The 14,475-nt window shown below is 45.5% G+C and overlaps 1 protein-coding gene across 1 annotated transcript in view; it reads right to left on the minus strand.

Annotated features, from left to right (window-relative positions):
- Positions 1 to 14,475, minus strand: part of Dock5 (dedicator of cytokinesis 5) — a 180,901-nt gene that overhangs the window by 43,557 nt on the left and 122,869 nt on the right. Inside the window, exons 19-27 of the mRNA XM_021181410.2 lie at positions 12,918 to 13,015; positions 12,569 to 12,658; positions 10,817 to 10,917; positions 7,851 to 7,985; positions 6,058 to 6,169; positions 5,195 to 5,265; positions 4,506 to 4,612; positions 4,116 to 4,252; positions 1,268 to 1,363 (exon numbers count right to left, since the gene is read on the minus strand). Coding sequence (XP_021037069.1) covers positions 1,268 to 1,363; positions 4,116 to 4,252; positions 4,506 to 4,612; positions 5,195 to 5,265; positions 6,058 to 6,169; positions 7,851 to 7,985; positions 10,817 to 10,917; positions 12,569 to 12,658; positions 12,918 to 13,015 — 947 coding nt within the window. The remainder of the gene's footprint in view (positions 1 to 1,267; positions 1,364 to 4,115; positions 4,253 to 4,505; positions 4,613 to 5,194; positions 5,266 to 6,057; positions 6,170 to 7,850; positions 7,986 to 10,816; positions 10,918 to 12,568; positions 12,659 to 12,917; positions 13,016 to 14,475) is intronic.

The following is a 14,475-nucleotide window of genomic DNA, read 5'->3' on the forward strand; positions in this document are numbered from 1 at the left end:
ATATATATATATATATATATGTGTGTGTGTGTGTGTGTGTGTGTGTGTGTGTGTGTGTGTGTGTGTATTTATAACGATTATATAAAACTAGCCAGATACCATTCTGGACATAGAGATGTACCGAGACTACACAATACTGCCTAGATGCTGCCTCTTAGTTTCAAGTGTCTTCCAAAAACCCTTCTGTCTGTGCCCCCCCAACTCTGTGCAGTATATTAAGGAAAGCTAAATTTTCTCCCCAACAAATAGGTAAGGTTGTTGAAAACCTTATGTCCTTGGGCAGGCAAGATGGCTCAGCAGGTAAAGGTGCTTCCTGCAAGCTTGGTACCCTCACAGAGAAGGAGAGAAATGCCTGAAGGTTGTTCTTTTACCTCCACACATACATCATGGCACATGTGTCCTTTTACACACACATACACACACACACACACACACACACACATACACACACACACAAAATAAGATTAATTTACAAAAGAAACCTTGTGCTCCTGAGAACAACTGGAAAACAATGTACCTTCAGCAAGGAGAGGGGGGCTGTTCTTTTACTGTTGTTTACTATGTGATATGGAAATGCCTGCAGGGGGAAGGAGAAGCCAGGAGGTAGGCCATGGGGATCTCAGTCGTGGAGAGAAATCTCAGTCTCTTGGAGAGTCCAGATTGACTATCTCAAAGTCACCAGCTAAAAGGAGCCTTCTATTTGATGTCACCACTGCTTGCTCTCCCACCGGGACCACTCCAGTCGCCTGGGCTGGATGCTGTAAGATCTTGATTCAATGGTATCTTGCTGTCAGTCTGCTGCTTCTCACTCTCTGCTCCTTGCTACTTACTCTTAATAAGTCAGCCATTCAAAATCAAAGTGTGGCTATCTTAGATCATCTTTTGGGCCATAGAGAATGGTCCTCTAATTAAATTCTAACCTCAGCTTTTGGTGTAACCAATAGAAACTCACTTTAATCATGACACCATTCAGGTTTGCATCATTATTCTGGCTTCAATCTTGTCCTTTTATTGACAACTATTTAGGCATAATAGACAGGTCACAGGCCTTCTTCAAAACATACTGACCACTAATCCTTAGTGACACCTGCCTTTTTTCTCCAACTAAAAGGACCTCATGATCTAATCTTTTAGATCATGAAGAAGCTGAGATATGCTTATAACAGGTAACTGTGACATCGGGGCCTACATGGGTTCAGTGTGGAACCACGGGTGGAATGGAGTGAGAACCGTGTCCCTGCAGTGGGGGCGACCAGGAGAGACTCACAATGTGAGGAGACTGTCGGCTCATCCCAATCACGGTCCGGTTGATCCTTCTCAGCAGCCTCTCCATGATCAGCTGTACGTGAGCTGAAGTGGGGCCCTGCGGGAGAGAAACATAGCTGTGGCATGCCCAGTTAACGATGCTGAGCAGATTGAGGAGAACCATCAGGGAAAGAAAAGGAAAAGCACAAAGTTCTTGATGCTTCTGTGCAGGGGCAAATTAACAAACAAGCAAGCAAGCAAGCAAACAAACAAACAAACAGACCCTCCCCCCAATCAAACCTCCAGGTTAAAGAGTGTGGTGCAATAAATGCTTGTGATTCCTTTTCAGTATAAAAGTTAAAGACCTAACAGCCACTACTCTCAGAGGACCTGGAAGGTAATTAAGGTTATGAGGGTGGGGCCCTGATCTGAGGGGATTAGTGCCCTTACTAGAAGAGACACTGAGGGGGAACCTGTGCATTTGGGCTTATACTCTCTGCTTCTTGCCGGTGTAGACATGGAGTAGAATCCACGAGAACACACGAGGAGTGGGTAGCCATCCGTGAGCCTTGCAGTGTCCTTAGCAGAGCTCAACAATGCTGACACCCTAACCTCAGACTTCCAGCTTCTAGAACTTCCAAGGAACTAAACTTCTGTTTAAGCCCCGCTATCCTGTGGCATGGTACAGAAAACTGGACATCATCACTCCAGGACTTAACGTTCTAAAAGTCACATGTAACTCGGGGCCATTATTCCTGTTCACCAACTTTTAGTTCTCATAACTGGGAAAGAAGGAAGGTCACAGTGCTCTTACTGGACTCAACTGGACTAACCACAGCGCCGGATACATGTGCACACTAATTCCTTCCCTGTCTGTAGTTGACATGTCATTCCCTGAGTTTCAGTGTATCCATTTTTCCTTTACCAATGATGTCACCTGCAGATAGCGTCTTGGTTAGGGTTGGGAGCCCACAGTCCACTTGCCCCTTTCAATGCTGGGAGTTTGTCTGGCTTGAACCTGACAGGCCTTGTATGTTTTGCCACAGTAAGAGTCACTTAAAAAAAAAAAAACGGGCTGGTGAGATGGCTCAGTGGGTAAGAGCACCCGACTGCTCTTCTGAAGGTCCAGAGTTCAAATCCCAGCAACCACATGGTGACTCACAACCATCCGTAACGAGATCTGGCGCCCTCTTCTGGAGTGTCTGAAGACAGCTACAGTGTACTTACATATAATAAATAAATAAATCTAAAAAAAAAAAAAAAAAGCTATGTATATGACATGACTGGTCACATTGTTTATTAACTACGAAGTTCTTGGTTAACGAATTCCAAATCACGGCACTACTGGAGTCTTCAGCTTCCTCATGTGGTTTCTATAGGGATGTGTAAGGATAACAAGGGGGTGGGTTATCTGTCATGAATAAACATCAAATGAGCTGTACAAACAGTACTTGAACTCCTGGGACTCAAGGATATAGAAAGACAAGTTTAGGGCTTAATCGGAGAAGACAACAGTATCTTCACATTCCTGGGATCAAGGATGGCACAGAAGAGATACAGAAGCACCCAAGGGAGTGTTGAGCTGAGGATACGGTGGGCTGCTGGGCGGTGGTTGAGCCAGTCAAGTAAAGTAAGACTTGGCTGGGAGACTCAGAGAGAGCATTTCCTGTGTCCTCTGGCAGAGTAGATGCTAAAGATACTGCTGAGAAGCACAGGCCAAAGAGTAGAAGTGGTTCCCTGCCGTGTGAGCACGAGTGGTCCCCTGCCTGCCGCGTGGGGAGCCCTGCCCCTGGAAACCATCATTTGTTTGGGGGTGAGGTTCTTTTTCTTCCATGCCACCAGTGTTCAAGAGAAACATGCTCTGCGCAGTTTGCCAGCATCTCCAGTGGAGCCTGAACACAGGACACAGGAGATCCAGGCAGGTTCAGCACCCGTTCTCAAGAGGTGAGGTCAGAGGTTAGATCCCAGAGAATACCAAATTAAAAAAAAAAAAATTCTAATGGGCTCCAGAGATGGCAACAATATCAGAGAGAAAATAAGGCCAGAATGCAGAAGCGCAAGAGGTTTCTTCAGGAATATCATCTTAGTGGGTCTTAGCAGAAACTGTTTTTTTTTCCCTTCTTTAAGGTTTGGGTGTATACCCATGTGACTGTATCTATTCATTTACCTACACATGTATGTGGAAGCCAGTAGCTTCTTTCTTGCTATTTTATTTGCTGAGTTAGGATCTCCCACTGGAACTACAGATCACTATTTTGGCTAGACTGGCTGACTAGTGAGCCCTGGAGGGTATGCCTGTCTCTACATAACAGTGCTGGGATTACATATCTGTATGTGCGGCCATACCCAGATTTTACATGTATGCTAGGGAATCTAAATGCAGGTCGTCATGCTTGTATAGCAAGCTCTTTACCCTGCTGAGCTGTCTTCCTAGCCTATGAACTTACAGATCTCTTTGGTTGTTTTTTTGAGATAGGACCTTACCAAGTAGCCATGTCTGGCCTGGAATGTACTCGGTAAGATCAATCTGACCTCAACCTCAGAGATCTGCCTAACTTTGCCTCTTGAATGCTGAGATTAAAGTGTGCACCATCGCACCTGAGCAATGTAAAGTCCATAAGAGCACAGCCAATGACCTCCATGGTAAGCTAGTTAGGAAAAGCCGTCCCTTAGGGCCCTCACACTAAGCCATTTGCTTATCTTTCTCAACCTAACGTGAGGTACACCACGTTTAGTCCATTCTGAAAAGGACACAGCTTGCTCTATTACCTCAGTGCTCCAACACTGCCTGAGATGAGGAAGACCACAGTTTCCTGCTGGGGGCAAAGGGAATAGCAGAGGCTCAGGCCATGGGAGGTGACTGGACTCACCACATCCGTCCTGTCTAGCACCTCTAGGATGTTGCTTAGAAGCTGGGAGCTTGCCTCGTGGTCCGGTTTGGTTGAGTGGTCGTCCAGCTGGCCACTGAGCTGGTCTGTCAGTAGCGGCAGCAGCACTTCCCTGCACTCTGAAGAAGAAGAGAAAATGGCTCACACATGGCTACCTGCTAGCTCCCTCTAAAATTCCACTTGCTCTAAACACCCTGCAGCCAGCCCAGCCAAAGAGCACATGGATTTAGGTATGGGGTTTCAACTTCAACTAAGAAACTCAGGAATGCTTGCTGTAACACCGTGGTGAGCCACTGTGGCACACGTGTACTGCAGTGGAAGCCGGCTGACTCCTTCCCCAAACGCTGCAGCTTCTGAGGGAGACTCGCTCACCTGCCTGCTGGAAAAGGCTGCTCTCCACTATCTTGGTCATGCAGTTAAGTTTCTGCCGCACCAACTGGTTGTCAGGGATGCTTTGAATGAACTTGCAGAAGAGCACGCTGGAAGAGAAGTGTGGCTGGGTCAGTGTGTTCACATTTGGCCGTCTGAAGGCATCCTTACACACTTCTATGCAGGCATCCTTACATACTTCTAGGAAGGCACCTTTACACACTTCTATGCAGGCATCTGTACACACTTCTTCACTAGAGCTGAGCAGGAGGAGTGGACCCAGAAAGCTCATGGATGACCTAAGACTTGATTTGAGAGTGTCTCTGGTGCTATGAACCCCTAGAGGGTTCTGCCTTAGAATTTAGCACACCCAAACTTGACATCATTTTCCAGACTGGCCTGCTGCTTCAGCTTCTGCAAAATGTCTTTTCTAGCAGTTTCCTCTCCATGGGCCACCATACTCTGCATCCCTAGGCTACTTTCTTTAGCATAGCTCTTTACCCCACAGAGAGTACAAGTCTCTCCCAGGGGCCAGCTTTGTATGTTCTTTAATCTCTTCCTCGGAATTGAGCACATATAAGTGTTCGTTCCCTTAACGCTTCTTAGAACAAAAGCAAATGCAGGGTCCAGGTCTGCCCAGCACTGGGCTGCTTCTGCTAATTTCAAGACACAAATCGTGTTCTGCTTCTCACCTGAGCTCCATGGGATCAAACACCAGTTTGACGTCATTAATTATGCTGGGAAGGTACTTCAAGGCTGCCCCCTATAAGAAGCACGAAGGCAGTCAGTGCCAAGGCAGACAAAAACCAAATACCACTGTGTCCCAGGAGGAAAGGGCAGGACTTGGGGTTTAAATAAGGAACTGGAAGCAAATGCCCTTGCCATGAGATGCTGGTATCTTAAGTGACCTCCCCGAACTTCCTTCTGAAAATGGAGGTCCAAGCCTTGGTCTTCATGACCAAAAGGCTCTGTGCATATTTTGGAGGCAATTCAAGTTCCTTTCACCAGGTTACCATTAAAAGCAAGGAAGAAATAGTAACATTCAAACTGGAGCCCTCAAGAATTATGTGCCTCCCAGTCTGTAAAAACTGTTGGTGTTGGTGGTGACTTTACACTTGAAGGAGGAGGCAGAGGAAGGACTGAGAAGAGAAACAGCCACCTGCGAAAGTAGGGGGATTAGTTTGCCAAAATCAAGAGGTCAAGCAGGATTTGTAACAGCCATTATTCACACAATGTCTGAAGAGGCAGCCTATCTCTGGTGAGTTGACTCTTGAATATACAACTGCGTGTGGGAGTTAAAATGTGGACTTTCATTGTGTGTTCACTTTTAGCAATGCTGTACCGAGACCCCAGGACCTATGTAAGCATCCTACCACATAGCCACAGCCTCGTGCACTTTTCTTCTACTTTTTTTTTCCTTCTACTTCTGCCCATTCTACTAAGCTTCTCATGCTTTTTGTGAGCCTGCTTAACATTTCCCCTACCACCACCACTACCACGTCACGTCTTCATGAGGGGCCTTCAAGGGGTCCCCCAACAAGGTCACCAGGCTGACCTTGATCTTGACAGCTTCTTCCAGAGGCCTGTCCATCAGCGTGTTGAAAGCAAGAAATAGCTGGCGGATTGAGTCGTTAAATTCATCTCCATCTTCACTCTGACCATAAAACCTAATGAGAAAAAGAAAATGGACAGTAGGCATGTGGTCTCAAAAAACAACACTAGAGGTCAGCGCCTTGCTGGTCACCATCTCTAACTATACAGAGACATCTCATAGGGAATCCCACGACTGTTTTTAAGGGACCAAACATCAGCCCAAACAGATTGAAATGACATCAAGACACCGATAAATGCAAAGTAGTCATTTGTATTGAGGTCCTAGCACAGGGTCTACAGCTGGCTAACCAGGACCGTCATCTGGAGCTATCTGAAGAACCTAAGTCTGGAGATGCCTTCGGGCCTGGTAGTTTATGGGTACCACCCGCAGAAGGAAAACAGCAGAAAGTCACTGTGCGGATGCAGTAGGTGGCTCTAAGCATGGCTGCCTTCCTCAGCTCATGACCAAGGACAAGGGGCATAGGCTCCCAGGGCAGACACCTTGCCCATTCTCTTCCAGCATCCCTTCTTTCTCCTCCCTCCCCACGGTCTCAGCCTCAATATGAGCTGAGGTCAAAGACATTGTGAAGAAGATCCCCAACCTAGCCTACAAATCCCAGCTTTTGTCCGCTTTCTCCACCAGAACTCCCAGGTACTCCTGGTCTGCTCTACTGCAGACACCTTGAATTGACAAGCACTAGCTTTGAATAAAGCCTTCTAATTGTCTTCATAAGATATGTGCCATCAACTCAGAGGCCTCTGGGTAGTTTCTCTAGACACAGACATCTCAAGGAGAAGAACGTGAACTAGGCCACTGATGGCAAGGCCACTAAGTACTCAAGAGTAGGTGTGATGGATTCAGAACATAAGAACACATGCAAGCACATACTTATAGATATATATTTCTGCTGGTCTCCTCCATCCACACAAACACACTGACTGATCTCTTTCTAAAAATCCAAAGTCTAAAGATTCTCCAAAACTCCAAAACTTTTATGAATGCTGGCATGAAGCCACATGTATAAAGTTCCCCACCTAACTATATATAAGGGGTCAGTCAAAATGTACATGCATGAAATTTTGTATAAAATTACCTTAAGCCCCAAAGCAGCTCAAAGTTCATCAAAATGGAACACACTTTAATTTTGGGCACAGTTCTCAATTCAGCAAACACCATCACTGCCCACACGACTTCAAGGCTGTCTTTGGCCCTTCCCTTTCTGTTGCTGCCCCATCAAGTCCTACAACATCTAATTAGCTCTTCCTCCAGAGTCAATACACCTCAGCGGTTGCATCTGAGGTTCAGCCTCAGTGTCGCACCCTGAGCCCCCAATTAGGTGGTGCTTACTTTCTACACAGGAAGTGAGAAGATCATTTAGGAGTCAGAGATTATCTCACTAATCAAACTGCAGTACTGCCACCACACTTAGATTAGACCCACGCATCTGGGCTGTCCCAAGACCGGTCTCTCTAAAAGCCATCATCACCATTCAAGCCCTCTAGAGCAAGCAGCAAATAAGTCAACCATTTAAGCCCATGAGTCCTGGTGCCATTGCTGCTTTAGGATTCCCTAGACGTAGACCTCAATGGACCTTCTCCAGTGGTCTCATAATTCACCTCTACCTTCAACCCCAAAGATCCAAAGTTTGGTTATCCCATGACCAACCAATTGCTCACAAAGCTGAACACAAAAGAACATGAAGAACAAAGGGATCTGGACGAGTACTGGCAGCATCCTATCACTGGGACCATTACCTCAAGTAGAGTACCCGAGACTGGATGATGAATCGAAACAGGTACTTCAAGGCTTTCAAAGCAGCAAATAGCAATTCCGTCTTGCTAGGGTCCTCGGCATTGGCCACATAAAAGTTCAGTACCTTGGAGAGTTTCCTAAAAATGGTAAGAAGGCATTGTTGTCAACATGGAGCTTGCAGGCTTAGGGTATGCACCACAGAAGGAACAGTGGTTACCTGGGAAGCACAAGGCTCACCTTTCAAGTACACCCTCTTGAATATACCCTAAACAGGCAAACTAACTGCTGTTTTGTCTTCACATCTGTCTAGCTTTGACACTTCTTTTCTTCTTGAAAATACTGGGGAAACTAATTAACTAATTCCACAAGCCACAAGCATCCTTTGGTGGAACTGAAAAGAAGAACCAAGAGATGACAGATCTGGATCTCCTGGGATGGTTCAGGGATTAAGACACTTGTTATGCAATCAGCAAGCCTGAGAACTGGGGTTTGGATCCCCAGAACCCAAGTAAATGCCAGGTGTGCCAGGTGGATCACCTGTAATCCAGCACGCAGAAGTCAGGGACAGGGGGTCCTAGAAGCATCTAACTTAAAGTAGCTACTTATACATGTTCAGGGCAGTGATCCAGGAAGACTGTTGACATCAGCCTTGGGCCTTCAAAGTTAAATGAACACACAAGCACACACACACACACACACACATCCATATACATGTACACACCACATATACAAACGCACACAAAAGGGGGAAAGGGAATTGAAGAGATTTGCCTTATGGGGTTATTTATTTTTCTGACATGTAAAGCAGATATGTGAAGGACAGATGACACCTGCCTATGGCACATGCCTAAGATCATTCCTTCCAGCCTGCTTTAAAATCAACCTGGTACCAGATAGAGACTTCATGGATGAGAAAAGTGGATTCAGTCTGACTCTATATCATCCATTATTCTGAACATGCCAACAGACAAGTAGCTTCTGGGATTTCATGTAGTCTTACATTTTATTATGACTTGTATATGTATAGGTGCATGCGTGCACATGTGTGCGCACTTGCAGGGAGAGGCAAAAGGTCAACCACAGATGTTGTTCTTTATACAACGTCTTGTTTATTGAGACCTAGTTTCTCACCGAATCTAAAGTCACAGTTTTGATTAGGCTGCCTGGCCCAGGAGCCCCTGCGATCTGCCCATCTCTGCCTCCCCAGCACTGGGATTAGAAGTGTGTGCCACAATGCCCCTCCTTACATAGGTTCTGGTGATTGAACTCGGGTCCTCAGCCTCGAGCAAGCACTTTATGGACCAAGCCATTTCCCCAGCACCATGGCTTTAAGGTAACTCGGACTTTTGAAGGTACCTATATTTCAATTATTTTTGTCTCCCCCAAATCCCGTGTGTGTGTGTGTGTGTGTGTGTGTGTGTGTGTGTGCGTGCGCGCACGTGTAAAATTAGCCCCAAATTCAAGTGCTGCAAATATACCTGGCAGAGAGCACTACAGCTATTCTCTTTTCGGGAAGCATCCGACTTTGAACTTCTTACTGGCCTTGTCTATGTGCTGTTATGGCCTTGAGTCTGTGACTATTGAAAATTCCCTTAGGAGGTAGGTGAGAGAGTGAGAATCTATAATCCCAGCTCTTGGGAGGTAGGGGCAGGAGAATCTGGAGTTTACATTTGCCCAGGGCTCTAATTAGGCTCAGTGCAACTAGAATCTGAGCTAGATATCCTCACTTGTAACTGCTGATCCCTTGGAAAGTCAAGGTGCCGGGTGCAAAGATACAAATGCTGGTGTGTCTGCTGCCTTCTTGACCCATGAGGCAATCACTGATCGTAAGGCTAGCTGGTATGTTGCAAAACATCTTCTTTGTATGTCTTGTGTTTCTGTATCTTCCCAACACAGAATGATCTGACCTGGTACATCAGAGAGCAGTCATCAACATGGTCTGGCATGAGCCACTGTCCAGAGGACAGTTAACCAATCCCAGCTCCAGTCCTGTCCTGATGTGGTCCCACTGCTCTGCACAGTCACTGCAATTCAACAATGGGGGTTGGCAGGCCACACGGGGAGCTGAGTACCATGGGGAGAAACAGTGACCATGACAGGTTGGTTCCTCTAGTTAACAAGCCGCAAACTGCATACTGAAAGTCTGCTCTATGCAAAAGGTTAAAACTATTGCCTGTTGGGTAAAAGGAAAATAAACCAAATTACCCAATGTCCTATAAGCAATCAGTTCCCCAAAGCACTGTGGGGTAGAGCTGAGGGTGTGGCTTGACCTTCTTGGTTTTGCCTGGTTCACTGTCAGACCCTTTGGTGCCTCAGGATTATCTCATTTAATCAGATTCATAAGGTCCTGACTTAGCCGTCTGTTTTGGAATTCTGTGGCTGTCTTCATCTCTCCATTGTAGGCCCTTGGGTTTTGTCCTTTTGGTTTTGTGTGTGTACATGCATTTGTACATGTGTACATACATACAGATGGGTGTGAGCACATAGGTCTTGAGGTCAGAGGTCTATGTCAGGTGTCTTCCATAATTATTCTCTACTTTTGAGTCAGTTTCTCTCTGGAGCTTCCTAATTCAATAAAATTTGATAGCCAGCAAGCCCCAGGAATCCTCCTGTCTCCACCTCTTTCAGGGAAGGGATGACAAGTATGCAATAGCATGCCTGGCTTTTTATTAGGTCCTGGGGATCAAACTCAGGTCTTTGTGTGTGCACAGAAAGCACTTTGCTGACTGCACCATCTCCCCAGCACACACTCTGGGGTTTTAAGAAACATTCTTACCCTGCAGGAAGGGGCTTAGTGGAACACTGTGTCCCACTGACATGTTATTCAAATGGCCTCTTTCCACAAAGATGCTTAGAACACAGTCCCACCCTCCAGTCATGCTGACTACACAACGACCCCTCTTGTTTCTTAAGAGTCCAGCCTCCCAAATGACTCCAATGACACACGGGTCCCCTCAGTCATACTTACACGTGTGCCAAGGTGGCACTGAAGTGCTTATAAATGTAGGTTTCAAGGACAGGGTTAAAATGCTGAAACTTGATGTCTCCTATCAACGAAATGATGAAGACCTGCCGAAGATGACCAGCATTAGCAGCCGCAGTGAACAGTCCCCAGCGCTCCTCTGCCCGTGAGCAAGACTCTGACCTCCTGGTGCCTTTTCTTTCTCCGTCATTTTTACAACATTTAGACAACATTCTACTATTCGAGCTGGACAGTAAGTCTTAGGGTGAGTACTTAACATAGATTATATATGTCCAGCTTACTGCTCTGAGTGTACCAGGAAGCTAATGTCTCAAAGAAGTGCTGTCTGTACACAGATGACGTAAGTCACAGAAGAACACAGGAAAGGAGGAAGGGAGCTAGAGAAAGGGGCTTGTGGGAATTGTAAACTAATGCAACTTTGTAAGAGATTTTTCCAAGTGGAGTATGAGTAACCTCCGGGAGTTTCAGAGTTTGGTCTCCCCATTTCTTCCCTGTATGGTACCTTATGTCTACACAGAACCTACAGTGTCCACAAAGAACCACTGTCCACCAAGAATGAGTATGTACAAATGAAGAGGCACCTGGGATTGCTATCTATGCCAACAGCCAGCTGCCTGCCCTGCTGGGCTTAATCTACATGGTCTCTAGTCAGCCTCTTTTTCCTATAAATCTCAAGTTGACAGCCTTGCCTACCTCTAGCTTGCAACATTAGCTTAGATGCTGTTATGATTTGTATATGCTTAGCCCAGGGAGTGGCACTATTAGAAGGTATGGCTCTGTTGGAGTAGGTGTGTCCTTGTTGGAACAGGAGTGTGACTTTGTGTGTGGGCTTTAAGTCCCTCGTCCTAGCTGCTTGGAAGCCAGTATTCTCTTAGCAGCCTTCAGATGAAGATGTAGAACTCTCAGCTTCTCCTGCACCATGCCTGCCTGGATGCTGCCATGCTCCTGCCTTGATGATACGGGACTGAACCTCTGAACCTGTAAGCCTGCCCCAGTTACATGTTGTCCTTATAAGAGGTTGACTTGGTCATGGTGTCTCTTCACAGCAGTAAAATCCTAACTAAGACAGAAGTCCTGACCCCCCTGCCAAACTGACCAGTTTTCCCACACTGGTAAACATCACACGTTTGCAACCCACCTACCTCTTCAAGCCCAGTCCTCAGGTAAAATCCTGTCCTAGACTCTCCCCAACAGTGAGAAAATGAGGCTGCGTTTAGATGTGTCAGCTTCCTCCCACTCACAGGACAGGTCTGTATTTCCCACCGTCCCATCCTTACACATCACTGCTCTGATTTCAGTTGTCAGAATAGGAGTAAGTAAGCACCGTGTGACAAACATGTCTGCTACGCTGCTTATCACATGTAAGGACACTACAATTCATCTCTGATGGATGAATGCAGCCTCCCTGACATGGCTGGACAAGGACATACATCATTCTTTACTGAGGGCCCCTCCTGGGCTTTGACTAGAGCGTAGTAAAGGAAATTAAAGCACCTGCTGATCTTAACGTAATTAAACCCACTCTTTTCCCTAAGGAGAAAGTGAAAGTATGTCAAAAAGGTGAGACCAAATAGAGAACAAGTGCTTGGGTCTTCAGTTCCTCATCTAACTTCTGAGAGTTCAGGCTAAAGAAATACTCAAGAGACGTATATGAGTAATTTTGCTCAATGATATTTATGGTATATTAAAAACAAACTATCAAAGAATGAACACTGGTCAACATGAGCAGGTGCTTACCAGAGCATCAAACACAAGGAAGTCGTATGTTTCATTGTCTGACATTTCCATCATTATGTTAAAAAGTGCGTCTAGTGTATCCTGTAAAAACTGAAGGTGAGACCAACAGAGAGGTTATTTTGTTTCCAACCTGCTACATGCTTTAGAAAAAAATAAATAATGGGAGTCATTGGGTTCTATAGAACAGATGTGAGACTATTATAATACTATTACTTTTGTAAGACTGGCACACTGGCTCAGCTTATGTAGATACTAAGTTTTGGATTTCCAGTTGGTTTAACGGAAGTTGGTGAACTAATGACACAGCATACTTGTGACTTTGGACATATAAGACGACATAGGGACATACCTTAACAATCTCTCCTCCATCCACTTCCATTAACTTTTTCAGGTTGTGCTTAATGTTCTGAGAATTGGAACGCCAGTTTAGTAAGCCTAGCAGGTCCACTGGGGAAAAACAAACATAAGCCACAGACATTAGAAGACATAGCTACAGAATTTTCTAGAAAAGGTAAGTGCTACTAGGCCAGGGAGATGGCTCAGGGGGTGAAAGTGCTTGCCATGGAAGTCGAAAGAATTGAATTTAGATCTCTAGAACCCAATCTGGCTGGCTGCAGTAGAACATGTCTGTAGCCCCTGCCTCTCCAGTGCTCCATACGATGAGCCAGCCTGGTTTACACAGTAACAGACAAGAGATCTTGTTACAAACAGAATTGAAGGGGGGGGGGGGGTCTGACATCTGAAGTTGTTCTCTGACCTCTACATGTGCACTGAGGCACATGTCTGCCTGCACACATGTGAACACACACATCTCATATGCACACACTGCACACACGTGAACACATACATCTCATATGCACACAAAGATCTTTCAAAGTTAACCGTTCTTAATAGTAATCTAATTTGCCGGATGTGGTGATACAGGCCTTTAATCACAGCTCTCAGAAAGCAGAGTTTGAGGACAGTCTGGTCTACAGAGTGAGTTCCAGGACAGCCAGGGGTACACAGAGAAACTGGTCTTGAAAAAGGAAGAACCAAGATCAAAACCAAAACACCCAAAACAAAAAAAAAACAAAACAACAGAAACAAAAATACAAAGCCCCACTACTTTAAGAAGTACCTTGGGTGTTATTGTAAATTTTGCAATTTATTAGTTGTCATTTAAATCAGAGAAAACCTTGTGATCCTCCTTAGTCCCCTAGGGGGGGCGGGGACAATCAGTAACTAATCTGCAAGAGCATAAAATGACTGACTAGAACTCGTGTTTCTCAAATGATGACATCATCATTGTGAAAGTAAACTTAGAAAGCACTCCTAACTAACCTCCCAGTATCCGACTTCCTGCCCTATGCTTATCCATGTTTGGGCAGATTCCCAGGGAAGGGACAGCATCCAGACACATCGGTGCCCTTTGAGGTCACAACTGTACTGTAGAGGGTTTTCAGAGGAGAAAAACGGGCTTCATGCCACTAAATTGCTTGCTTTAGGTCTCGAGATGACTGAGTGGTGGCAGGAGAGGGGTTTAAGTAGCTCCATCTGATTCTAACCATGGCAGGTCACAAACGCACACACAAAGGCAAAAAAATGGCTCTCGTGATTAGACTTCCTCCCAGATATCTGACTCCATGTGTGCAATTTTTTTTTTTTTTTAAAATCTGAAATCCAAAGCATTTCTATCCAGTTCCAAGTATTTTAGATAAGGGATATTCAAAGTGCATGAGTTGTCACTCTTGTTTAAAAGATGGGGAAACCAGCTTGTACAACCACTCTGGAAATCAGTCTGGCGGTTCCTTAGAAAATTGGACATAGTACTACCGGAGGATCCAGCAATACCTCTTCTAGGCATATATCCAGAAGATGTCCCAACCGGTAAGAAGGACACATGCTCCACTATGTTCATAGCAGCC

The sequence above is a fragment of the Mus caroli genome, chromosome 14, assembly GCF_900094665.2.
Source record: "Mus caroli chromosome 14, CAROLI_EIJ_v1.1, whole genome shotgun sequence".
Lineage (NCBI taxonomy): Eukaryota > Metazoa > Chordata > Mammalia > Rodentia > Muridae > Mus > Mus caroli.